Here is a 27407-nt window from a genome sequence, read left to right as displayed (position 1 = left end):
GTCAGAAGAGAGAAGGGGCATAATATAAAGATGTTACAAAGGTAAAATCAATAGGTGTTGACAACAGATTAGACATGTGAGGTGAGAGAGTGAGGAGTTGAAGACGTTACGTGTAGGTAGCAAGCTTGGGTGATCGTGAAGATGGCAGTGGCCTCGACAATAATAGGGTCCTTAGGGAGAGGAATAGTTTAGGGGGAAAGATGATGAATTCAGCTTTGGACATCTAGTCTCGTATGCATCAGTAGTCAGAGCTGGGATCAGAATCCAGGTGTCTTGCTAGCAGGGAAAGAGAGGGGAGGGATTTCTGGAGGAAGCCATTTCTGCACTAAGCAGGCTGTTTTCCCTTTCTACATCTGTACAGAATTTAGAGCTAGAAAGAACCTTGGGGGGCATGGGGAACCTGCCAGCCTCAAGTCCAGGATTCAGTCAAAGGGCCACACTTGAGGACCTCAAGGGCCTCATTTGGCCTCTAAGCCACAGGTTCCCCACCCCTGATCTAGGCCAACACTTTCATTTGAGAAATTGAGATTAGAATGGGGGTGGGCCTTTGCCCAAAGTCAAAGAGCTGAAAAGAACCTTTGAGCATAGAACAATAAAATGGTGGCAGGACTTTAGGCACATCCATCTTTTCTAGGGCCTTCATTTTACAGATGAGGTATCAAAATCCTCAAGAAGTTAGGGGATTTACCCAAGGCAATGGTCAAAAAAGCAGAATTCAAACCCAGTTCCTCTGACTCTAAATCTTGACCTCTTTCCTTGACTCCACTCTCCTATGTACCCCACTGCCCCCATCTACAGATGAGACTAGTAATAATAATAATACAACAACCACAGCAAGGACTTATATTGTTCTCCTACTTTTCTTCCAAGAATTTTTATGGCTTAGATCCTAACCTGAACTAAGAATTCTGTCATTAGCTCTGCACCTACCCCCTATTAAATAACAATTTGCTCCTCACTACTTATCTCCCCTCCCGGCTGTTGTGAGTAACAATTAGTGAGGTTGGAAGGCACTTCTAGATCCTTGGATGCAAAACTAATTATTAAAAGAGAGACCTAGTGAGTAATTAACAGCTGGCTGACACATCCCGAATACCTTTGAACCTCAAGACACATAATAGGTGAGTTATCAAGTGATTCAAAGAACCCTGTGTATAAGCCTTAGGAAGAATGGTTGGTCTAGGGGTAAAGGGTAAGGGAAAATTTCTGCTACTGCCCTCTTTTCCCAGCTTTCCGGCTAGAGCTGAAGGGCCTTGGAATCACTCATAGTTAATTGCAGCATTCTCCCCACTGGTTTTTGGATCCTAAAGAAGTCCAGCTGTTTATCTAGTGGGCCCAGCTGGAAGAGCTCAACGGGGGAGGTGTTGGGGTAGCTGGGGGGAGGGGCTGCCAATACTCTTTAATCTGGCTCCGTCGGGGTGTGCGGGGTAGTGTATTGAGCAGATTAGGGAATGAGAATTAAGATGGGAATTCTTTTTACTCTAGACTCAAAACAATAGAGGCATTACCTCTAGCAAAAAAAAAAAAAAAAAATAGGTTTTGAGCAGAGAAAAGCATCAGGAATTATATTTAGGGGCACCTGGGTTTAAGACCTGCCTTCTTTTCAGATCTTTTAAAGTCATTCTTAAATCACCTCGGAAGACTTTCACTTTCTCTCTCTGTATAGTGGAGAATGGACAGGGAAAGGATTGGATAAAAGTATCTCTAAGATCCCTTATGGGGTTAACATTTTATGATTCAATTACTTTCCCTCTCTGGCTCACAGTTTGGGAGTTGGGAGGAGAAAGAACAGGGAGTTATCCCTATTGACCACATAGCTGCAATCCATTAAAAGGGGGAGTTCTTAACTTTTTTTTTTTGTATCCTGGACCCCTCCGGAAGTCTGGGGAAGCCTAGGGACTCCCTAGAATCATGTTTTTAAACGTGTAAAATAAAATATATAGGATTAACAAAGGAAACCAAAGGTTAGGGAAAATAAAATTGTAATTTCTTTTTTTTTCCCTTCCAAGTTCATGGACCTTCTAAAATCAGGGTCCATGGACCCCAGGTTTAAAAAAAGGGATGGAGACAAATCACCATCTCACAACCTCTGGTAGAATCAAGTGATGCTACTGCTCTTTGTTTCGCTGCATGTTGGATAAAACCCAGGCCTAGGCTGAGAACCATCTTTAAACAAATGTTGGCCAGACAGGGGGTGGGGTAGACTCTTGGAAAGAGTAATGGCAAAAGTCAAAGGGCAGCTGACCTCAGGATATAACAATAATATTACCATTGGCTTCAGCCCCTTCCAACCCAGGACCTCAAAGATCTTAAATGATTTTTAACTCATTCATCTCCATTCCTCTTTGGATTAAGACATAAACTCAGAAAATTTGATGAAACAAATTTGTATTTGTTGAACACCTACTATATACAAGGCACAGCTTGAAGTGCCAAGGATACACTTTTGAAAAGCGACAGTCTCTGCCTTCCCTCAGATCCTTGTCCTATCATCATTCTCACTTTTCCAAAAAAAACCAAAAAACCAAAAACCAAAACCCACAACCCCACCATCCCTCTTGTTCCTGTGTTGTTGAAGGGACCACAAAATCATGCTCATGGTCCACTAGAAATTTATGTTCCATTATCTCAGCTAGGCTCTCACTGCAGCAAGGCAATTATGCTACTCTTACTTAATCAATTCTCTATCCTGCTAACTCACAAAGCTATAACAAACCTTTTCATCTCTCCTCAATCTTCACTCCTTTTCCCCTTTTCAATTGAGAACCTCACCTCTTACTTCACTGAGAAGACATAAGCCATTTGCTGAGAGCGACCTCTTTTCCTTTTCTCTTTTTCTCATATCACTTAGAAATCTTCCCCCACAATTTCCTCCTTTGCTCCTGTTTTTAATAGAGGTAGCTCTTCTCCTTGCCAAGGCAAATCCCTCCGCACGTGTCCTTGATCTCATCCCTCCTGCTTCCAATCTGTCCTCCATTCAATTGCTAAAGTGATTTTCCTAAAGCACAAGCCTGATCATGTCACTCCCTGTAACTCAATAACTTCCAATGGCTTCCTATTATCTTTAGGATCAAATATAAAATCCTCTATTTGGCTTTTAAAGCCCTTTACAACCAGGCCCCTTCTTGCCTTTCTAGTCTTTTTACATTTTACTCCCCTCCATGAATTCTCCACTCTAGCCTCACTGTTTTATTTTCTGGTCCTTCATCAGTCCTGCCTCTGTAATTTTGCCCTAGCTGTGCCCTGTGCCTGGAATGTTCTCGTCCTCACCTTTGCTTTGTAGCTTCCTTGGACTTCTGCAAAATTCAGCTCAAGTCTCTTTTCACTCCACTCCTCCCCATGGTGGGGGGGACAACAAAATCTTTATAAGATATATGCATAGCCAAACAAAGCAAATGGTTGCATTTGCTATGTCAAAAATGTATGTTTCAATCTACATCTTGAGTCTGGGGAGCATGCTTAGAAATCAGTTCTATAGAATCATGGCTGATCATTACCTTGATCAGATTTCTGAAATCTTTCCAATTTGTTAATTTTTTGTAATTTTATGATTACAGTATAAATTGTTCTGCTGGCTCTGCTTACTTTATTCTGGGTCAGTTCATGCAGATCTTCCAGGTTTCTCTGAACTCATGCCTTTCATCATTTCTTATAGTACAATAATATTCCATCCCATTCCTATGCCTTTGTTCAGTCATTTTCTCCTTGATGGACACCCCCTTGGTGTCTGGTTCTTTGTGACTACAAAAAGTAGCAGTGTGATCTTGGAGTCATACTACTTCTCTAAGCCTCGGTTTCTTCAGATGTTTTCTTTTTTTGGGGTTTCCAAGTTTATTGGAAAGAAAGCAGAAGTAAATATTAAACAATTCTCTTGGTGTTTTGAAGTTCATCCCAATAGTGGGCTGGGTAACTTGCAGGTTGGACAGACTACCAAAGTCCAGGAGTTTCAACATTTCTTTGGTATCAGGGTCTACTTCAATGATTTCCTGATCCAAAGCAGAAACCTCAGGGACTTAGTTATCTCTCCTTTCTCTTTCCTCTTCCTGCAATTTGATGGAGATACCTCTCACAGGGCCTCTCTGGATCCTCTTCATCAGATGAGTAACATAGCCCGCGATCTTGTTGCGGAGCTTCTTGCTGGGGATGATGGTGATCTCCTCGCACACGCTCTTATTGGTGTGGAAGTCATTGCCCAGGCGGGTATAGTACTTCTCAATGATGACTCACACTGCCTTCTTCACAGTCTTGGTCCAAACTCGACCCATGTTGGCTGGGGAGGGTGAAGGGACTCTTCAGATGTTTTCTAAGCCCACAATTTATGATGCTATGAAGTTCAGGTTCACACAAATGTAATTCAGTATAGCAACAGGAAATCAGAATGAAATGACCCAAAGAAACAGCTTTCTGAATGGCTCCCAAAGATTCTGGTTCTGCCTCTAAGATTTTTGTCCTGAGTCCTTATTTTCCTTCTCCTTTTGATGTCAGTTCCAGAGGAAATCCTTAAAACTGTTGGATGGGAAACATATTCTTCTGTTCTTAGCACACAGTAGGTGCTTAATAAGTGCTTGTTACATTGACCATAGATAGTATAGATTTTCCTGAGTGTATCTATATATAGTAAGCAAGACCAAAAATGCTGGACTCAGAATTAGAAAACCAGGGTTCAGTGATATGCCACTTTGCCAATCACTTGGCTTTTCTGAGGCTCTGTGGAGCAGCGGGTGGAATGTTGGGCCTGGAGTCAGGAAGACTTGAGTTCAAATTTGGCTTCAGACACTGTATGACTCTGGGCAAATCATTTAACCTCTGCCTCAATTTTTTCAACTGTGAAACAGTGATAATAATAGCACCTACTTCTCAGAGTTGTGAGGATCAAATAAGTTAATATTTATAAAGTACTTTATGGTTCCTGGCACAAAGAAGGCTCTATGTAAAGGCTGATATTATTATTATTATTATTAACAAATATTAGTTGTCAGTCAACAAGCATTTATTAAGTGTCTTCACAGTGCCAGGTATTGTGCTAAGTGCTGGGGATACAAAGGAAGGCAAAAAAAAATCAGTCCCTCCCTCAAGTAGCTCATAGTCTTATGGGGGAGTCAACGTGCAAACTACTATATATGTGATAAATTGGACATAATACTCTATTCTATACAATTTCTTCCTAGACCTCCCCCTTTAAGGACTGAAAGGGCTTCTTTCCTGTGATTGATATGTTAATTCTGAAATGGAAAAGAGGATACTTGCCCTAGGTAACAGGTAATGGAGCCAATCAATGACTTGGGCTGGCTACTCTATTTAGATAGATTGGGTTAAAATGGATTATTACTCTTAATCCATTTCCCTAAGAAATTTTCCTTTGCTTTTGTTCTGTCTACTTTCCCAAAGGGAAAAGTCTGATGAGAGTGTTAGCCTAGAGAACATATTATTTCTTGATATTTTCAGTTGAACTGAAAAAGTTTTGAATATGCTTCCACAGTGTGATAATACTTGTACCATCTATTCCACCCTTTCGAGGTCCAAAGATGTTAAAGCCCTGTATAGTTGTGAGCTCTTAGTATCTATTGTATATTGGTACATGATACCATCCATATACTTGAAGGACTCAAGATATCCATCTGTCAATGGTAGAGAGAAACAGAGTACAAAGTCTGGAGTTTGGGAAAGAACATAGACAGGCTTCTTCCCTCTCCTGCTTCCTCTTCTGTTGCCAGCTCAATTCTGTTTGTTTACACTGGATTCTCCCATCCACCATTAGTCATTAGTGTCCAGTTAGTGATTGTATTTAAACTTCTTAAATTTCAAGCTTCCACAGAAGGAATCCAACTTCAATCAATATTTTTATCTGCTAACACTCAAAATCAAAGTAAAGGCTCTGAGTTAAGCTGATCCCAGATTATGCTCTGCATTCCCATAGAAGGTAAGAGGGATGTATACACCTCTTTCATGATGCTTATTATCATTAAGCAGGTAGGGGTCAAAGTGAATGGAGTTATGGATTTGGTGTCTGGAAGACCTGGATTTGAATACTACCTGAGACACTTAGTGAGTGTGAGCCTGGATGGGTCACTTAGCTTGTGACTCAGCTTCCTCATCTATAAAATAATAATCATAGCACCTACCTGAGGATCAAATGAGAAAACATATGCAAAGCACTTTGCAACCTTAATGCATTCTATAAGTGCCAGACGTTATTATTCTTTTGCCTGTTTAATTTTTTGCTGTAATAGAGTTACTTGTGTCTATAGCTGTGGAACAGCTGGGTGCCCTCCATGCATCATACTCCCTCCTGCCTCTAAGACTTTGCTCATATCTTTCCACACCTATGCTTGGAATGCCACCCCACTTCCCCTCCCCATTTCTATCTCCTCTTGCTAAAATCCTTCCTATTCTTCAAGGATCCACCTAGCCCAGCACAGATGCTATCTTCTCTATGAAGATTTCCTAGGCTTTCCCATCTTCCTATTAAATCTCATTATAGTTTAGACCCTTTCCTCCTGAAACTTATCTCACCTTCTATGTGTTACAGCAAATTACAATTTATACTTTTGCTTTTATAAAGGGGATCCAGCCTTGGTCAATATCTGCCATATATTGGCACTTAGAGGTCAGGTATGGGGTCTGATTTAAACTAACAGCTCTATCCAGCTGTGTGTTCCCTGAGGGCAGGGACCTCCCCTTATTCTTCTAGGTTTCATTCTCCTACATAGTCTTATCTATATCACTTACTTAAATCTTAAACAAATGAGTCTTATCCTCTCTAACATTTAGTTTATCCATCTATGTCCACCCATTCTGGAATGGTCCTCTTTGAGAAAGAAGGACAAATAACAACAATAACAACAAACATTCAAAGATATTTATTAAACATTTGCTTCATGCACAATACTATGCTAGTTGCTCAGGGATACAAAGTTGAGATTCCATGAAGTTTCTATTTTCATGGAGTTCACGGTCTAATAGAAGGGTAAGACACCCCCTTGGGAAATTAGCACAATGCTTTGCTCATAGTATGGGTGCACCATGGCCAAAAAATTCATTGCTTAGCTGGTTATCACTTAGCTGGTGATGAGCCTTAATCCTACTTAGCCAGGCTGGTCCTTGGACAAAAGACACTCTTCCTCCCAGGGCTCAAATTGGAAACCTCTGCATCTTGGTAGAACTTCCCACAACTTGTGTTCCATTGGTCTAGCTCTTGAGGAGGGGGTGGTGGTGGTGGTGGTGGTGGTGTCACATTCTGCCATTTAAAGTCCTTTACAAACTGGCAGCTAGGTGGTACAGTAGATAGCACACTGGCCCTGGAGTCGGGACCTGAGTTTGAATTCGAGCTCAGACGCTATGTGACCCTAAGCAAGTCACTGTTTACCTCAGTTTCCTCATCTGTAAAATTGGCTGGAGAAGGAAATGGCAAAGCACTCCAGTATCTTTGCCAAGAAAACCCCAAATAGGGTCACAAAGAGTTGGACCCAACTAAACAAGAAAAACAACAAACCACCACCTTGTTATTTTTGCAGGCTTCTGATACTTGCAGTTGTCTTCATGCAGCCGATGAGTTAGCTCCAGTAAGCTACTTGCTGTCCCTTACAGAAGACAGTCTGTGCCCTTTTTCTGTACCTCTGTGCCAGCTCTTACCCTTGCCTGTAATACTCTTACTCCAAGCAGCTCAAATCCCACCTTCTGCAGGAGGCTTTCCCCTACCCTCCAAGCTGCTAGCGTCTTCCCCTCTGAGATTATATTCCATTTCCTCTCCAGGGGTGTTTTATGTATATAGTTCTTTACACATGGTCTCCCCCATTGGAATGGAAGCTCCTTGGGAGCGGGAACTGTTTCTACCTTTGTTTGTATCCGGAATATTTAGCATAATGACTAGTAAGCAGGAAGTGTTTAATAAATGCCTGAGGACTGACTCTTGCCCCTGCCCCGTGATGAAGCATCAAAGAGTCATAGTAAGTACTTGATAAATATTTGTTGAAGCAATGATTAGGTACCAGTTGTCAATTAATGAATCTACTAATTAGTCTTGCCTACTTCTGAAATGTTTATATATCTGGCTCATTGTACAGAACATTGGACTTGAAGTCAGAAACACCTGTGTTCAAAGCCAACCTCAAGTATTTCCTAGCTGTGTGACCATGGTCAAATCACTTCACTACTGTCTGCCTCAGTTTCCTCATTTGTAAAATGGAGATAATAACACCATCTACTTCTCAGGGTTGTTTTGAGGATCAAATGAGATAATATTTGTAAAGCACTACATAAATGCTATCTGTTATTATTATTGTTTCCCTGCTAAAGAAACATTTATAACACAAAAGGGGGTTGAAAGCAAATTTCAGGAATTTTCCTCAGTGAGGATGTATAATGAAGAGATTGTACCTGGACTCTGTGGAAAAGGGACTTTTGGAGAGAGGTTGGGGTGGGCTGCTGGGAGGAAAGTCTCCTAAGACAGAACACTCTGTGCTCAGTCCTGTCCCTTGTGCAGTCGTTTGGGAATGGATGACTACAGCCACCCTAGCATCTACTATTAATGACGTCGGGGTAGGTAGGAGTGATTTCTCCGACACTTCCTTCTCAGGAGCAGAAATGTTTCTCGGCCAGTGGCTGGCAGCAACCGCCCTTCCGAGCGCCAGCTTTACAGAAGGGTGGAAGGCCGGGGGCTCACAAAGGAAGTGGGATAGTCAGGGAAAGAACCCAGGATTTGGTGTTAGGGGTCTGGGTCCACATCCTAACGCCGGCTAACTCGCATCTGCCTAAGCCTGGACAGGTCATCTGTAAAGTAAGGGGACCTGTTGAATTCAATCGGATTTAGGGGGTCTCTGACGTCCTTTCCAGCTTCGAGGTTCCACAGTCAAAGGACCCTTCCCAGCCCGGTGACTTTGGGCAGGTCCCTTCGAACCTCAGGTTTTGACCAGCTGATCTACAAGGCTTCTTCTGCCTCTCTCTCTCAGTCGGTATTTCTGAGGATGCTTGGGGTCCCATTACAAGAAGCAGGCCCTTACTGAGGTCCTGCACCTCATGTAGACCGGATATGGGGAAGACGCCTAGGTCCAGGGGAAACTAGGGTAGCCTGGAACCTTTCTCTTTAAAGGCCAGGTATAAAGCACAACAGACTACAGCTCCCAGCATGCCTCGCTCCAAGGACTACTCTTCCTACAACTTTTAACCTCTGAGGAAACTACGTCTCCCAGAATGCAACGCGCAAGCACTCGTTCTTCCACCCTCCCGCGCCCGAGGTTGCGTTGCACTACGGGAAATGTAGTCCGGAGGTGGAGGGGAGCAGTCAAAAGGAGGTATTTGTAATGGGGTTGCTTGGGAGTGTGGATGGCCCTCATCACTCCAAGAGAAGAGGAAGAGGGGAATCCACACTGTCACTCTGGTCTCTTGAATGGGGACACCTGAGCTATATTACTTTCGAAAGAAGGGAAGAGAGAAAACCGATGTTAGTGCAGAAGAAATTCCCGCCTGTGGTCATTTTATTCTCCCCACATCCCGCCCGTCCTCCCCCCCTTCATTTATTGTTGCTCAGGGATGCAGGGCCGCCACCCTATTGGTCGAAGCTCTCAAGAGCAGGCGGGATGTCCGAGAAGCCCCAAATCGAAGCACAGGCGCACTCTCATTGGCCCGATTCATGAGCGCAGGCGCGAGCTGCCTGACTCCAGCTCCCGAGGGACGGGTGAGCGGCCATTGGCCAAGGCCCGCGAAAGATTAGTTTGGATTGGTGGTTGATAAAAAGAGCCGGGCTTCTTCCTTACTTTCCTCGAGTGATAGCATGTGATTGGTTTAAAACCGCGGTCCCGGGTCGCTGATTGGATATAAGTCACAGGTCTGGAACCGTGATTGGTCCAGGTACAGGACCTCCCGCCCCGTGCAGGCAGCGAATGGTGAAATGGAAACGGGGAGGGGAAAGGCCGCGACGTGAGCGCGCGACCTCCGGCGCCATTTTGTGGAGAAACAAGCGGAGTTAACTGAAGAAGAGAGAGAGAAGAGAGAGAGAGAAGAGAGAGAGGAGAGAGAGGGAGTGAGAGAGAGAAGAGAAAGAAAGAGAGAAGAGAGAGCGAGAGAAGGGGGAGGAGGGACGAGGAGAGGGAGAGCCCGGGACCCAGGAGCCTGCCTGTGTCCAGCGCCCCCGGAGCCGCCTGAGGTGAGCCCGGCCGGAGCGGGGGCCCGGCGAGTCGCCCGCCGCGTCAGCTCCGGAACGCGGACGCGGGCTGGGGGAGGGGTGCGGGGGAGGGGGGGGTGTCCCGTGGCCATCGGAGGCGCCTCTTCCCGGGTCGCGGAGGGAGGCAGGCAGGCAGGCGGGCAGGGAGGGCCCGGGCCCCGGCCCACTTCTTCCCCGCTCGTGGCCCGGCGGGAAGGCCTGGGGGCTGGAGCCTGGGCCGGGCCGCGCCGCGCCGCTGCCCGGGGGGGGGGGGGCCGCCCCGCCCCGCCGCGCCGCGCACGTTGTCAGCGCTGGGGGCCCGGCGGGCCGAGTTACTCCAGAGAGGAGGGCGGCCCCCACGCCGTCCTCGACAGCCGCGCGTCCCCACGTCCACGCGCGCACGCGAACACACTCACACTCACATTCACACACACACACACACACACATTCTCTCACACTCACACGTGCTGCCCCTCCCCTCCCCGCTGGGGGCGCATCACAGCTCCCCTGCTCCCGCCCTGCGAGCCGGACACTTGTAGGCCTCGGTGTGATCGAAGCCTCTGCTGCCCCTCCGGGCCGGGGCGCCTGTCGGGTGCCCACCCGCTCACGGGGGCGGGCCAAGTGCCTACTGTGTGCCGGTCCTCGAGGGCCCTCTCTGGACCTTGCTTTTTAGTATCAAGCCAACTGGCATGCAGTAAGTGCCTGCTGTGTGCCAGTGTAGTAGTCACGCCAACTGGCATGCAGTAAGTGCCTACTGTGTGCCACTGTTTGAGGTCCCTTTCTGGACCTTGCTTTATAGTAGTCAAAGTCAGCTGGCACTTAGTGTGTGTGTTTATTCTTCAGGTCTCTTTCTAGATTTTACTTTTTATAGTAGACAAGTGAGCTAGCACTTAGTAAGGGCCTACTATGTGCCAATCCTGTAGGTCCCTGTAGAGCTTTTTCTAGTAAATAAGCCCTGGCACTGAGTAAGTGTCTACTGTGTGCTAGGCTCTGGGGATATGAAGAAAAGCAAAAAAGGGAGACCCCCTGGAAATAAAACTGCTTGTCATTCGTTTGACTGAAAAGCAGCCTTAATCCCTTTGCCACGAAACTTTTCCCCCCTTTCTTGTAATAAGTGACCCAGGTAAGGGGAATCTCAAAACCTAACACCCCCCCCCCCCCCCTTGAATTTGAGTGATACTCCTTTTCTCTGCTTACTATGGCATCATTAGTTTACTTGGGTTTGTTTTAGATTTAAAAAGAAATAGTAGATACTTTGGTTACATTGAGTAAGGAGAGGCAAACTTAAAAAACTAAAACTGGTAATTTTTGGAGAGGTCAGTTTTCTGTGATCCAGATTAGAATTATTTACCTTCCAGAGACTGGCCATACATAGTGTATTAGCCGAGGCTTAATGTGACATAGTTACTGTTAATAGCTCACATTTCAGGAGACTGAAACTTGTTACATTGTTTTTCTGAGGAAGACTGAAACTAAAACTACTTATCTGCAGCTTCAGTAGGTTTTAGGCCTTTCTTGAATATCTCAACTCTAATTTTGGTAGAACTACCTTGAACGTACGGTTCGTTTGGCAACAGCACTTTGGGTCCTGGACTCTTTAAAAAAAGTTTAGTAAGTTTTAGGTACCAAAAGTGGAACATCTGCAAAGGATAACTGAAGTTCTCTTGACTCCCAACATTGTCAGCTTCAGATTGAAGACAGTTGAAACACACATCCCTTGAATTTTTCAGCATAGTGAAAATGCCAAATCTGTTATTTAAAGTATACCTTAAATGAAGTAGCCACTTAACACCCCTCCCCCCAATATCATTGACTGAATTAAAAAATATAGCCTCTTTCTCTAAGTGTAATTGCAGTTTTGTTAAGCCAGATACTGAGTTCTGGATATTATTGCCTAGTTTTATACTTCCTAAAATTTGTGAGCTCCCAGAATTTAGACAAAGTGTCAATCTGGAAGAAAGTCAAGAAATTTGTAGCATTCTTTAGAAAAGAAGGAAATTTATTTGGTATAATACTAGTACTATGCTTTTAGGCAGTTTTTTTTTTTTTAAACTGAACTGAGTATTTAAAAATATTTGTACTTCTGGAAGTAACAAGTGGTAGGCTGCCATTTTGAAATGACACTCTTTAGGAACTTGGTATATTTCTTTATGGTAATAGAACAAAATGTGATTTTTCAGGAATCTTTAAAAAATGTATTGACTGATGTACTGGCATTCTAAATTTCTACATTTATGATACATTCCTGACCTTATTCTAAGTCCTCAAACCAATCTGAATTTCTTTCTGGGAAACTTCAAAATGGCATCCTACTGAGACTTGCATCAATCTCAGCTATGAAGATAGAAAAACCAGGAATGCTGTTTCTGCTTAAATCTTGAATCTCTGGTTAACTTTTTAAAAGCAAAGGTTAAGGATAAAATTGGTAGAGGTGCTTTTTTTTTCTGAAAGGCCATTAAAATCAACCAAATTTTCATTTGCATAGCCTCTCAAGTGTGCATCATATTTTAAAGCGAAACCAAATAAACTAACCTTGGCCTTTGAACAATGTTGTGTGTAAGGAAGCTTGTAGTTATAAGTAGACTCGTAAGGATTTTTGGGCAAATTTTTCAATTGAAGAGAAGCAGGAATGTGAGGAAGTTTTGTTATGACTATTGTATAGTTACTGCTTAAAACTGGAGTAAATATTTCTGGGTTCTTTCAGTGCTTGTCATAGTTACTAAAAATCTCCGAAAATGTTAAATGGATCAAGGGATCTATTACTGTAACAAATTGCAGGGAAGTATTTTTGGTGTCAGAATTTCTAGCTGGAATTTACCCATGTATTCTCAGTTTTTACTTTCTGCAGCATTTACCATTCTGCACAAATGTATTTAGGAGGCCTCAGATTAACAGCTAAACTTTGTCTCACCCAGACAACTAATTTAGTTGTCAATTAGTAAGTGATTATTTGTAAGTTAGTAAGGATGTAGTAGTATGGGAAAAGGCTTTTGAAACACTTATGCCAATAGAAGAGGTGTGAGGTTTGGATCAAGATAGACATTTGGTAGTTTTGAGATTCAATGCTACCTTAAATTTAACTTAATTTTCATTGTTTTTGTGGTTTAAAATATGCTTTTAAATTTGTTTGCTTTAATTTTTAATATATATATTGGCATCTGAGACAAGAATAGGAGCCTTTACAATGCACGGTGACTAGTCTATATATAATATTGGTACTTTATACTTAAAATAATTTTTGCCAGATTCTTTAGATTGTTTTGGAATATTAATATACCTGTGACTTTTATATTGCTTTATAAATGAGTCGCTCAAAAAAAGATTCACACCCCCAGAGTCTTTCTATCATTTTCTTAGGAGCAGATTGGTATTAAATTGTATTGCTCTCAGCCTTATTACTGAACATGGATCTGTGAAGTTTTATCCATGTGAATACTTCCTTTTATAATACAGATGGAAACCCCTTCCCACACTTTCTTAGCCTGTGAAACTCTTGTCCCTGTGCTCTGGTAAATCCTTCAAGAGAGGTTGAGCTGATGTGCTGGGGGCCTTCCTGTAGCTCCTTTGACCCTCTTGGGATGGTTCTTTTGGTTATTCCTCAGTGTTTGCTTCTCTTGGTACCCTCACCTCTTGGCACAGTGCATCCCACCTCACTTAAGTGCTTCATGACTTGATTGATTGACCTAGGTCTTCCTTTTCAGTCAGTGCTGTGACACCCTTAACAGTTTACACTAATGTTCCCCGAGGATTCTTTGGTAATATGCTGCTGCCTGCTGTCATTACGTCTCTTCATTACTCTTTGGATGACCTGCAACTTTCACACTTTTAAAAAAGATAGTGACTTTATCATGGAATTGTATGGCATTACTGGAAATCTATTGATAAAAAGTTGGGCCTTTGTTTCAGGAGAAGCTTGGGCTCTTTGAAGTTGTTTGTAGTTTCTCAACTACAGTCCTGCTTATCTTTCTTCCCTTTAATTCTGGGCCCAGTTCCTTCATTTTCCATATAGAGTGTTTGTCCCAGAGGTATATACTGCTCACACTGCTCAATAGATTGCTCTTTATAATCTGGATAGTAGATGTCATCTTCACCTACGTGTTTTTTCTTGTATTGCTAGTTAGAACTCTGAGCCATTATGGATCTTAGGGGCTTTGAAATGTTCTAGAGCTTGGCATAACCAGCACAACGTGATTTTTGTAAACAACCAATTGTATTCTCCCATTATATGGAACGTACTTCAATTTGGACTCTGCTGGGTATTAACTGTTGTTCTCTGTGGTGTTTTATGTTTATTCCCTGAAATACTGTTCTAGACTAATGCTAATTTCTCACCTTATTCCTCTCCTTGTTATTTAACCTCACTGGGCCTAAGTTTCTTTATCTGTAAAGGGAGAGGTTATACTAGATAACCTTTGAACCCCCTTTAGCTCTAACTCTGATACTGTGTTGTTAGCCCTTCATTCTCGAGGAGAACCAATGACATCAGGAGGGTGATGTTTTAATTTATATGCGAATTGGATTTAAGTGAGAAAGAGCTTTGAAAAGCCCTTAGCTTCACCCTCTCCCCCAGAGTCATCAAGTCCAGTGGCAAGACAAAAGTCCAGATGAATGGCGATAGCCCAGCATGAAGTGGGTGATAATATGATCCTTCTTCCCAATATATTGTGCAAGGTACCATTTTTAAGAACTGATATCACCCTAGTTTGTGCTGTTATTCTCTCCACTTCTCTTATTCAGTCTCCCATTCCAATAGTCTTTTTTTCCTTTTTTTTTCTTCTTTTTTGCTAGGCAGTGAGGTTAAGTGACTTGCCCAGGGTCACACAGCTAGTAAGTGTTAAGTGCCTGAGGCCGGATTTGAACTCAGGTCCTGCTGACTCCAGGGTTAGTGCTCTATCCACTGAACCACCTGGTTGCCCCCCAGCGCAACTGTTTGAACTAGTGCTTGTAAAGAAAAGGACAACTGGGTGTCGGGACGGATATAGCATTGGGCCTGGAGTTAGGAAGCCCTGCTTTCAACTTCAGATTCAGGCACTTACTGGCTGGGTGATCCTAGGCAAATCACTTAATCTCTGCCTCAGTTTCCTCAACTGTAAAATGTGGATGATAATAGCACTTAATAGGGTAGTGTGAGGATAAATGGGTTAATATTTGTAAAGCACCCAGCTAAGTGTCTGGCACATAGGAGGCACTGTATAAATGATAGCTATTGTTGTTGTTTGTTTTTGCATAAAAGCAAGATTAAATGCTTGGTTCCATCAAAATATGTCATAGTCGTCTCCATTTCTTTCCCTCTTTGAATCATGGTATTCTGCTTACATAATCTTCAGGGGCTTTCTGTTGCTTAGCACATAAAACCCAAGTTCTACCTTGATTTTTAAAGCAGGGGATCTTAAAACTTTTTTGTGTATGTTTGGGACATTGATTGTCTGGTGAAATCTATAAACCCCTTCTCAGTATGTTTTTAGATGGATAAAATAAAATACATAGGATTTTTAAAGACAAAATATTTAAGAAAAAAAAAAGTTCATAGTCTCAGGGTTAAGAGCCCCTGCATTAGCCCTCCTACAAATCTGAGCTGATCTTAATTCTGGGTTTATCTCTCACTACTCCCTTTCACACTCTGCTTTAGCCAAACTTTTTCCTCCTCCCTGTCATTGTTCATATATTGTTCTTTCTGCCTAGCATGTTCTGCCCCCCACCTGTTGAAATCCTACTGATCTTACAAGAACCAGCTCAAATACAACTCCCATGACCAACTTTTCTTGTTCCTTCCTTGTCTCTTTCAAAACAGACATCAGCTCTCCCTCTATGTTTCTGTAGCGTTTTGCTTGTATCTTTTGACCTAGTCTGTGTTCTGTTGTATTGAGGACAGTTCACAACCCCTCTCACTGACCTCCTTGAAGACAGGCTTTTTCCTTTTTCTTTGCCCATGGAGGTAATATAGAAATGATGGCGTTAACCTTACCTCCTCTGAATATTTCATACTGCCTGTAGAGATCTTATTCCCCCAACTAGATGTTGACTTTAGTTGGTAAACTCTCTGAGGGCAGGAGCCCTTCTCAGATCAAGAGCTCAAATGTTTGTTGGATATTGTTCTGTTTTGGTGAGAATGGTCTTCTCTAGTAGGAATCAGTGCATTTGAGTATTACCTGTTTATGAATGGCTTTTCTTTCCCTCCTGTTGTGGTGTTGTAAATTCATTGATGGCTTTTTGAGTAGTATGACTCTGGAAGTTGAAGTGGGAGCAGTGACATTATAGGAGTTGAAGGTAAGAATTAAAGACTTGAGTTGTTGAATGATCATAAAACTGATCATAAGGCAATTTGTCCAGGTTTCCACCTAGACAGGAACTCATTTATCATCACTAAACTAAAAGATTTGGAGTGTAGGGGGATGGTTAACTTGTGTGTCCAAAGCAAGTTTTGAAGGTGATGCCTTTATGTTACTGTGCACCATAATGCCTGGTATTATAACACATACAGCCAATCCTTCTACCATGGAGAGTAAGAGTATCTGGCATTGTGTGCATTCTTAAAATAAAATAAAAATTATATCTTGTTATTTCCCGTTTTGAATTCTACCTTAGCCGCTGATCTGGTGCTATCTCATATCCTGACTTTTGCTAGAAAACTTCACAAACATGTTAATGTGTGAAAAGGCAGTCTCTTAAGATGAGTATGAGCATTTAATACTTAATTTTGTTGTAATTTGTGATTCCTCTTAGAAAGGAAGTAGATTTTCCTTTCTTAAAGTAGAAAAGTTATTTAAGGGAGAAAGCATTGCATTCAAATAATAACAGTAATGTCAGAATTTAACAGATAAGCCCTCCTTGAGGCAAAGTCACTAATGTTTACTTGAAGTGTGAATTCTAATCCAGAGCTCCAGACTCTGTTATTTTCTATTGTTCTGCCCTGCTTCTCTCTATGTGGATTTCTAGAGTGACCACTCTTTTTTAAATTAATTGAAGAATGCTCTACACTTATTGACATCTTACAGTCTTATACATATTATGTTGTTGGAAAATCTAGCTTAAAAAATAAATGCTGGAAAACATACTATTTAGATGTCCATTTCAATATTATAGTGAGGTCTTAGAGGTTAGAATTGTTCCAATTCTTCCCCCTCCCATCCCCACTCATTTTAAGAGGCAGTATTCTTAACCTTTTTGGTGTCCTTAATTTCTTAATCTTTAAAATGTGAGGGAACTTAAGTAAATTATCTACTGTTAAATAAAACTGATTCCTAAACTCCATTTATTATTGCAGATACACTGATAAGCCTTTTAGTCTTTCTTAGTTGTCTGCAGCACTGAAAGGTTAAGTGACTTGCTGACTCACTTAGCCATATGTGTCTGAGGCAGGACTTGAACCCAGGTCTTGAGTCTGAGACCAGTTTTGTCATCCTGTGTCTGCTGTGTCATCCTGCCTTGTGTTGTGCAAAATATGGTAAGATTCACAAAGCACTACTAGATGGAATAATTTTCCAGCCAATTGTATAATCTGGTTTGGTGTTAGTAGAGCTTGAAATGAAAAAAAAAAAAATACTGGTTTGTAATTTTAGTTGAGCAAAACAAAATGCTTAAAATGGCACATTCTCTTTGCTGTATAGAGCCATTTTTTGATTATTCACTTTAATGGCATATTCCTGGCAAATTCTTAATTTCAAACTAACATTCCTGCAGCTAAGAATGTTTATTCTTTATAACTCCTTCCCTCACCTAGAAAAAATATAAGCTATTCAGTGCCTTTCATGTATGAATGTAAGTTATTTTGACCAATCATGTTTGAGTTATTCATAGTTATCCTTCCATTAGTAATGGAAAGTTAAATCTAGGAACCACCTTGATAGCCAGTATGCATTTAAAAGAAAAAAAAAGGAATGGAAACTGAGGGTTGCAGTGATTTTTTTTTTTGTAAGTAGTTTTGTTCAGGACTAAAAATTTGAAAAGTGTCACAGTTATACTGTTAAGATAACTGTTTAATAGATAAGCCTCGAAGGACTCATTTCTACTTTTTTTTTTAAAAGCTATTATATAGTACAATTTTTATTTTTAAAGTAGTAACTTGTTTTACACATTTCTAGGAATTTAGATAGAGACCTTTTCTAAGTAGTCAAGCTTGACTCCTCAACATCTTACATCTATCTCCTTTTCTCACAGCATAACCACCTTGGTCTACATTCTCATCACCCCTGGGCTGTTTTCATTTTTGAATTTGTATGTCCAGCACCTAACATAGTGCTTGACAGATAAGGTGTTTAGAAAATGCTTGTTTATCGATGCTTTGTTTCATGTTGAGACCCAGGATTTTAATGGTGACCGTGGGGGTGAATGGACTGATTAAGAGAAAATTTTTGGAGAATATGGTGTATGAAAAGGATTAATCAATTAACAGACATTAAGCCAGGCATTGGTAGAGGCTGGAAATACGAATTCAAAAGTGAACTGAGCCCATGCTTTCAATGAGATTCCATTCTCCTCAGGGTGCCTAGTGCAGGTTGGTATTTGAAGAAATACAGGGTGTATACAAAATAAATACAGAGTGATTGGGGAGGGAGTCCCTAACAACTGGGGAATCAGTAAATGATATTCAAAGGAGTCAGTACTTGACTTACTTGAGTCTAGAAGAGAGGCAGTAATTTTAAGTGAGACAGGTGCACTCATGGCAGTGATGAGGAGCTAGCACATTCTAGCTGTGGGGAGCAGCTGGTGAAGATGCCTCGAGACGGGAGATGAAATGTTAAGTGTAGAGGGGAGAAATGGCCGAGAAGAAGAGAAAGGCCATTTAGAGCCAGTGTTAAGTGTTTCTGAATGCCAAGTAGAGGAAATAGGGAGCTCCTGGAGGTTATGGAGTAAGGGGGGACAGGTTCACCTGGTGAAAGTCACACTTCAGGAATGTTCCTGGCACTTGTGGAGAGGGTAGGTACCAGACCAAGATTTTTGTTTTGGGGAATAAAGAGAATGGCTTACCATCCACTGACCTAGGAAGGGAAACTTGGAGGTGGTGTTTGGGGGTTGGAGAGAGATTAGAATTAGAGATATTAGAAATATACGTAAAGTTGAAATATTTGTCATCGACAACTCAATGCTTACTGATTGACATTAGGAATTTGTCCTATCAGCGGCACCCCCATCCCCAATAAAATTTTTGGATAGATGAAAACCAGAACTTTAGAATAAATGAGACCGCACGGTTGTAATGGATAGGGTATTGACCTTTGAGTCAGAAAGACTGGGTTTAAATCCCTCCTCAGACACTAGCTCAACTAGCTTGTGATCCTGGGCAAGTCAGCCTTCTATCCCTATCCACTTCTCATCTTCTTTAAGCTTTTTATTCCATTGGTCTTCTCTTCTGTGTTTCTCCGTTGATCACCTTTAAGGTCCTTTCCAACTTGAAAGTTGTGATCCTGTGGCCAAACTTAAAAGGATTTTATCCTAGATTTTCATCCCTCACCCCAACTCCAAAAGTGAGGGAAAGGAGAGAGATCCATTTCCCTGGATGAGTAAATTTCTCATTAGCACATGTGATTTGTGAGAGTTAGAACTTTATGAACTTATATGTACCCTAATGAGTTGTAAATGAAGCTTGTGAGCGAAAATCAGAAAATAGCTCAGACATTTAGGCTGAAGGTGATTTGTGTGTATGTATGTGGGGAGCAGGGTAGGAAGAGAGTTAAAATGTAGGCGTAAGGCCAAGTAGATTTTGACCTCTAACCAAGAGAGCAAACACAACCTGCTGTAACTGTTAACTGTTGTAATGAACTAGAGATATGTATAGTCCCTGAGGTTAAAGGGTAACAGTGATCTCTTCAACTTTACCAAATGCTATTCTTTACCTAACTAATGTAATTGTTGCTTCTGGTTAAGGAAGTATTTTTCAGAGGTTTGGTCAATCATTTCAGTCATTTTTGACTTTTTGACCCCAGTTAGGGTTTTCTTGGCAAAGATACTGGAGTAGTTTGCCATTTCCTTCTTCAGCTCATTTTACAGGTGAGGAAAAGTGACTTGCCCAAGGTCACACAGCTAGTTAGTATCTGAGGTCAGATTTGAACTTAGTTCTTCCCGATTTCAGTTAGGTGGTGCAGTGGCTAAAATATGGGTCCTGGAGTCAAGTTCTATCCGCTGTGCCATCTAGCTGCTTTTTTCAGGGATTACATCCATTCTTATGTTGAATGCATACAAGTATAGGTTGGAAAGTCCTAAGATGCAGTTTGCAGCTGTCCTTTTAATAAAACATGTAGTCTGTTAAGGCATGTTGAGCATTTCACTGATGTATTTTAATTTGGTATGATGTAAATTTTATGCAAATAGGATTCATTGGCTTGGGTGTTCTTGTTGAAAAGCAGGCACATTTTCAGATGATCCTATATCAAATCAGTTCTAAAACCTTAATGTTCAAGTTGAAAGATAACAGTCGGTGTCTTAAAAGGGTTATTTATTACTGTTTCTAGTGCCTGTACTGACTGGGTGGCTGAGTAAGGGGATAAGGGGATTTTAAAAAAATATGTAAAGCTTCTTGAAAAACTGTCTCTGCCTGATTGATTTCAGTGTCATGCCTACCTACTTTTGTTGCTGGTTGGCTTCCCTGCCCCTGCCATATCCTGAAACTATCTCAGATATCACCAGTAAATTCCTAATCCCTAAATCTAATGACTGTCTTCAAATTTCTTCCTGATTTCTCTGTAGCTTTTGACACTGTTAATTATCCCCTTCTCTGAACAGTCTCCTCTCTTCTTGGCTTCAGACACATCACCCTTTTTTGGTTTTCCTCCTATCTATCCACTTCTCATCTTCTTTAAGCTTTTTATTCCATTTGTCTTCTCGTCTGTATTTTTTCTGTTAATCATGTCAGTAGCTCCCGTAGTTTATTTATAATTTGTATACAATTCATTGCTAAAACTTTTATCTTCAGCCTAACCTCTTTTCTGAGCTCCAGATAGATTTATCCAACTCCCTATATAACATAAATACTTGAATGTCCAAATGTCCTATCACTCTCACCATACTATTCATACTCTCAACCTCACTATTTTTTTTTACTGACAGCACCATTCACTCATTTTCTTGTGTTTAAAACTTTGGTGTGATCCTTTTCATAACCAGCTTGGGTCATATTTCTTTTCATTCTATTCTCTCTCTATTATTTGTCCATCTTTTTTTCTGTTCCTACTCTTAGTATCTTCCTTTCCTGTACTCCGCTTCTAACAGGTCTTCCTACCTCTTCCCCAGCTAATTTCTTCCTCACACCCCCATTGTACTAATCTTCCAAATGTAATTTCTCGTTATTTTGCTGAAATATCTTCAGTGGTTCCCTTTTGCTTAACAAGTAGAAAGTTCATTTGAGGTCCATGTCAACCTGAAGCCAACTCTCTAATGCATTTATGAATTATGGTTGTATATGTCATTTTCTATTAGACTGAACTTCATTAGGGTATAGATTGTCTTATCAAAACTCTGCATTTCCCTAAGTACAATGCAGGTACTTAATTCGTGTTCCTTGAATTAAATTGAATAGTAGCAAAAAATAGCTTTGCTAGCATAACATGGGGATAGCTAGGTGACACAATGGATAGAGCGATGGGCCTGGAGTCAGGAAGACTCATCTTTCTGAGCTCAAATCTGGCCTGAGACACTCTGTGTGACCCTGGGCAAGTCACTTTTAATCCTGTTTGCCTCAGTTTCCTCATATGTAAAATGAGCTGGAGAAGAAAATGGCAAACTACTCTATCTCTATTAAGAAAACCCAAATGGAGTCACGAAGAGTTGGACGTGACTGAACAACAACAAAACGTAACATGAACCCTACCTTCCTTTTCTGCTATCTGGAAGTGATCTATTCCCTTGAGTGAGAACTTTTATCTTTCTCATATTTTCCATTCTATAGTATATTTATTTGTGGACATGGCTTGAATTTACTACTAGACTGTGAGCTCGCTGAGGACAGGGTGCATGGCTCAGTACCTTGTACATAATTGAGTTCCAAAAATTAGGATGAGTATTTCAATATAAGAAGTCTGTTTCCTTGTCTCATTTTACAAGGCTGTGTTTTGGATCCAGTGAATTATATTAAAGGAGAAAATATGTAATAAGTTTTATAAGTCTCTGTCCATTTAGTAATGAAAATACTGAGTATCTTTCCTTTGGCATGGTATTCCTTTATACAGTAATTGTATTTTAATACCTGTAAAGTGGATGTCTTAAGAAAATGACATTTCGTTGAAAGTCTTGAACTGGTGATTTAAAAAACTCTTTCGTAAGAATACTTCTTACCTATAGATAAACTATCAAAGCAGTTTCGTAATGCTGTGAATTATTTTGTAGGAGAATTGAGAGGTGTATTAGAGCTGGGGAACCCAAGACCATTTATTTTAATTTGTAAGAGATGGCAAGATATCGTTTGGCTCAGAAAGATCTGATTTTAATAATGTTGAACACTGCAGGAATCTTAACCAGGTGGTTTCTTTGGCCTGTCATAGTGTTTGCTTTGAAGTGGCTTGGAGCTTGATGATTAGTTTGAAATTTCATGAGCCATCTCTGCTCCAAAAAAATGGATCCCTTCTTGACAATATAGACCCTAAAGCATAAGTGGGTTACTTTGAACAGCTGCCATAAGCCTATCTTCATATATAGATGTGGCAATTTACACAGCATACTACAGTGCACATTGGTTTTCTGTTCATATCCTTGTTAATTTAGGAATCTGAAATACAATTCCTCTTCTCTACTTATTTAAAATAATTGGATATGAAGTTCCAAATGTAATTTTCTGTAGACACATCATACCACACAGTAGTTAAGTTTTACTGGTACAGTGCTCTAACTAGACTTATGTGAATTTAATGTTTCTAGAGATATATCTTTTTTTTTTTTTTTAGGCAATTGGGGTTAAGTGACTTGCCCAGGGTCACACAGCTAGTAAGTGTCAAGTGTTTGGTCTGAGGCTGGATTTGAACTCAGGTCCTCCTGACTTCAGGGCCGGTGCGCTATCCACCTAGCTGCCCCTAGAGATATGTCTTTAACGTTTCTAGAGTTATGTCTTTGAAGTTTCACAGTGGATCTGAAACCAATTTCTGAACACAGCCTGTGTTGGTATTGCTAACTTATAATAGTGATATTTTTATATTAGGATGTCTTATTGCATTCCAGTTTAGAGGTAGCTAGAAACAGCTGGAGTATTTATTCCCTTAGGCAGCAATGCTTTGTACACCACCCTGCATTTATCCTTGTGCCTATCTCCCCCCATTTCCACTCTTTACTCTGTGTAAACAAACATTTGCTTTGTTTCTACTGAACAATGTACTCTTTGTAATGCAGCAGTAGGCTTCTATTATGAAGCTTGGGGATTCTTTAGAATTAGTTAGAAGGGATTTTTTTTAGTTATCCTTTACTCCCTCCCAACTTTTCATCTTACAGATAAGGAAACTGAGGCCTAGAGTGTTCAAGTGACTTGTCCAAGGTTAAACTGCTAATTAGTGATAGAGAACTAGGTCTGAAACTCAAGTTCTGCACTCTGCTTCATTGTCTGCATTTCTGAGTCAATACTGGATAAGACTGTCCCCATCAAAGTCATTAAGACTTGATTTTACCTTTTATTCTTTGAACTAGTTATGTAAAGTAGTGTGTAAAACAAAAGCAATAAAGACATACCTAGTGCTGTGGGAGCAGAGGAAATGGGTGGCTAGTGAATTCTCCTAGAACTTGGGCAGCTCTGTACAGGGCAGTTCTGTGATGCTTCAGGATGCTGGAATTAAACTGATGGGTTTCTTTTAAGTTTAGCTGTTTTGCTGTGTTCTACTGAATAGCTTCTACACGGTTAGAAGGAATGTGATTCTAATGGTCCTGCCTTGCTTTTCAAATAGGTATTTTACCGTCCTGCGTACAACTTTAAAGGAAACAACAATCAGAACTATCTGACTCTTAGGAAATGCTTTGGTAGCCAAGTGAATTAAATTGTATATTCTTTGCTTTGCAGGCTGTTAATTTTGCAAGGTTGAAAACAGGTTTAAGTAAAAGTGGAATAAATGTCTCTCTTTTTTTTTTACGTCTAACAGATTGGAATAAATATTTTCCTATTATGTATAAATTGTAACAAAAATGAGCTAACTTGTTAAACATAATGGAAAACAGTAATCTTGGTGAATGGTAGGACATTGTTTGGTAGAACACTGGAGTTATTATCATTATTCAATGATATTTCAAATTGCCTGTGTCTCAGCCGAGTCCGAAGTGCTTAATGCTAGAAAACCATAACAGACTATCATTATGCAGAAATCCTTTTTTATCAAGATTTGGAAAAAAAAAAGCTAATCTGGTTTCATTTTTATTTTTTTTCCTTGTACCTGCCCCATCTTTGTATCTTTTATCTGGATGTATGAATTTAAATAGCATTTAAGTGTCAAGCACAATACATGTGATATTGTTGTTGTTTGTCCTTCGTTCAGGAAGAGGACCATGACACCTGGGAGGCGATGCCATGACATGAAAATGAATTGGGTTTAAGTGAGGGAGGGCTGTGCAGAGTCCTTAACCTCACTTTCTCCTCTGGAGCTGTCTGGGTCCAGTGGCTAGATACAGAACAGGACATGTGATAAAGATACATGTATAAAGGAAAACCTTTCCTACCTTTACAGAGCTTAAATTTTAAGAGAGGGATTCTACACATATAGGGAAGTGGTACCCAGGGGAAAGGCATTTTGATTAAGTTTACAGGAATGTTGAATGGAGTCACAGGGTAGTAGATTGACATATCCTTAGAAGGAGCAGTTTGATCCTGATTCTGGCTGGGGAAACAGCTTAGTAGCTTGCTTTTGAGGAGATGGCCAAAGAAGTAAAGTGTACTCAATTTTTTAAAAGATTTTTTTTGTGGGCTACTTTTATTTCTAAAAAATTAAATGATTTGTAATTTTGAATCTGTTTCAGGTGCCATGTTTCAGAACCGAATAAGATCCTTGGTAAAGAAGAACTGAAGAAATTCTACAGAAATCAGATATAGGCTAATTACAAGAAAGAATTAACCTGTCTCTGAGGTGACTAAAGGGGAATAATGGTGATTTTGCGCCGGGCTCGGCCGCCTGCTTCCGCCCCAACCAGCAATGAATCTTGACTCGCTCTCGCTGGCCTTGTCTCAAATCAGCTACCTGGTGGATAATTTAACCAAGAAAAACTACCGAGCCAGCCAGCAGGAAATACAGCATGTGAGTAAACCCACAGGAGATTGTGCCATTTGATAAATGAGGGGGAAACTGAAAAGCTCTTTGGGTCTGCTTACCTCACTGTTCTTATGTGTTGTAGGGTACTACTGCCAACTTTTTTCCTAGTTTGCTACTTACAGTTCAAATTGAGAATTCAGTGATTGAATCTCCTTTTGGTTTCAAGAGCCAGTCTACTAATTTTGATTTTAATAGCAATTTACTTGGTTGCACTCTTAGTGGATGTTAAATCATAAGTTATTTTTAAGGGAGTTCTCTCCATGTCCCAAGATGTAACACGTAATAGTTTTCTTCAGGTATAAATCTTCTGACACTTGTTTTCTAACTTAAGACTTTTGAACTTGCCTTATTCTTAATTTAAAAATCTTGAAATGACAATTTATATTTTTTATTTGTTACATAATTATTACAGACAAAAGTACAAGAGCTTTTGGTAGTTTTGGTTTTTGGTAGTTATTTTGGCTGCCAGAATCATTTTGTTCTTTGGCATCATATGTGATGGGGTTGTTTCTAGCTAAAGCAATAAAATTGGAAAAAGTTGTTGAACTATATTAGTTCTTAGAATTAGGATTAGTCACCTATAACTGTATGTAGCACTATATTTTCTGTATTACTGCATTTAATCACAGAATAAATTACACTTAAAGTGACATTTGTATGAATATCCTATTTTGAACCTTATGGATATAGCAGATAAAGGTGAAGTGAATTGCAGATTTTGCCAGTCTGGCTAGCATTAGAGCTCATTTGATTTGTGGCCTCTTTGAGTTATGCCTATACAGTTCTACTAATGAAAGCATTTTCAACATGTTCTGTTTGCAACTAAATTTTTGTTGTGGTAGCTGAGCAGATTGTAGCTGTATTTTCTTGATCCTGTGTATGGCTGGTATTAGGGGTTGCGGTTATTCTATGTAAGTGACAAATGAAATATTCTTTGAGTTCCAAAATATTTTTTATTGGAAATCTTCCTGAAACTTTCCTGCCTTAATATGCTCAGTGTGTGCTGGCTAATTTTTCTTCATCTTTTGGTTACATGACTTGGAGTTTTCATAATAAATATCCATAATAATTAAACCGTCCTATAATATAGCGATACCTTCAGAGCCCATTAAGATATATTTAGAAATGCATGGCCTCAGATTTCATAGAACCACAATATTGCAAAGTTGGAATTTAGTCCAGCCTATTCTTGAATAAGCATTGCCTCTGCATCTTATCAGACCTAGTCTTTGCTGGAAGGCTCTGCATCTGTGTCTGTGTGTGTGTGTGCATGCCCCCTCTTTGGGACCATTCTAATTGTAAGGAACTTTTTTTAATATTAAACCTCAGTCTACCTCTTTGTAAGTCATTTATTGTTCCTAATTTAGCTCTCTGGACAAGCAGAGCGTAATCACTAGCTCAAACCATTTATATTGAAAAGAAATCCCCATTATAACATATCCACGTGGTCATCTAGCCTCTGCTGGAAGATCTCCAAGGAAGGAGAACCCACCACCCCTTGGCAAGCCCTTCTTCTGGATGGTAGTTCTAATCTTTGTTCTTGAAGTACTTCAAGACTGCTTTCACATCCCCCGGGAGTCTTCTTCAATTCAGTATCCACAGGCCTTTCAACAGATTCGATAGTGTGTGGTCACAAAGCCCTTTACCATTTTTTTTAACTTCTTCTCGATACTCTCTAGCTTAATAATGCCTTCCTAACATCTGGTCTTACTACAGATCAATGGATGGTGAGATGTGGCTCTCTGTAATTTTGTACCTTATGCCTCTCTCCATGCAGACAAGGATGGTATCTGGGATTTTTGGCTGCCGTATCACACAGTTGTTTCATTTTGAGCTGGTAGTTGACTAAAATCTCTAGGTGTTTTTCAGATGAGCTGATATCTAGCTAGACCATCTCCATTTTGTACTTGTGAAATTTCTTTCTCATTTTGAACGCATATGTAAGGCTTTTTTATTCCTATTAAATTTTATTTAGCCCAGTATTTTAATTCTAGCATGAGTTTCCTAGGTTCTGTTATTGAATATATGAGGCACCAGGGTAGAGGGGATAGTTTTGGAGTCAG

At 40.6% G+C, this 27407-nt stretch overlaps 1 protein-coding gene and 1 pseudogene across 8 annotated transcripts in view; one reads left to right on the top strand and one right to left on the bottom strand.

The window, feature by feature from the left end:
* Positions 1 to 3770: 3770 nt before the first annotated feature.
* Positions 3771 to 4265, bottom strand: LOC114039958 (annotated as a pseudogene).
* Positions 4266 to 9934: 5669 nt separating this feature from the next.
* Positions 9935 to 27407, top strand: part of CNOT1 (CCR4-NOT transcription complex subunit 1) — a 98083-nt gene continuing 80610 nt past the window's right edge. For all 8 annotated transcript variants that reach the window (XM_027857907.1, XM_027857903.1, XM_027857905.1 and 5 more), the window contains exons 1-2: positions 9935 to 10141; positions 25055 to 25329. In XM_027857907.1, coding sequence (XP_027713708.1) covers positions 25228 to 25329 — 102 coding nt within the window. In that variant the 5' untranslated portion in view covers positions 9935 to 10141; positions 25055 to 25227. The remainder of the gene's footprint in view (positions 10142 to 25054; positions 25330 to 27407) is intronic.

This window comes from Vombatus ursinus, unplaced genomic scaffold, assembly GCF_900497805.2.
Source record: "Vombatus ursinus unplaced genomic scaffold, bare-nosed wombat genome assembly UNPS02012515.1, whole genome shotgun sequence".
NCBI classification, from domain to species: domain Eukaryota; kingdom Metazoa; phylum Chordata; class Mammalia; order Diprotodontia; family Vombatidae; genus Vombatus; species Vombatus ursinus.
This window is presented reverse-complemented; position numbering and strand designations above follow the sequence as displayed.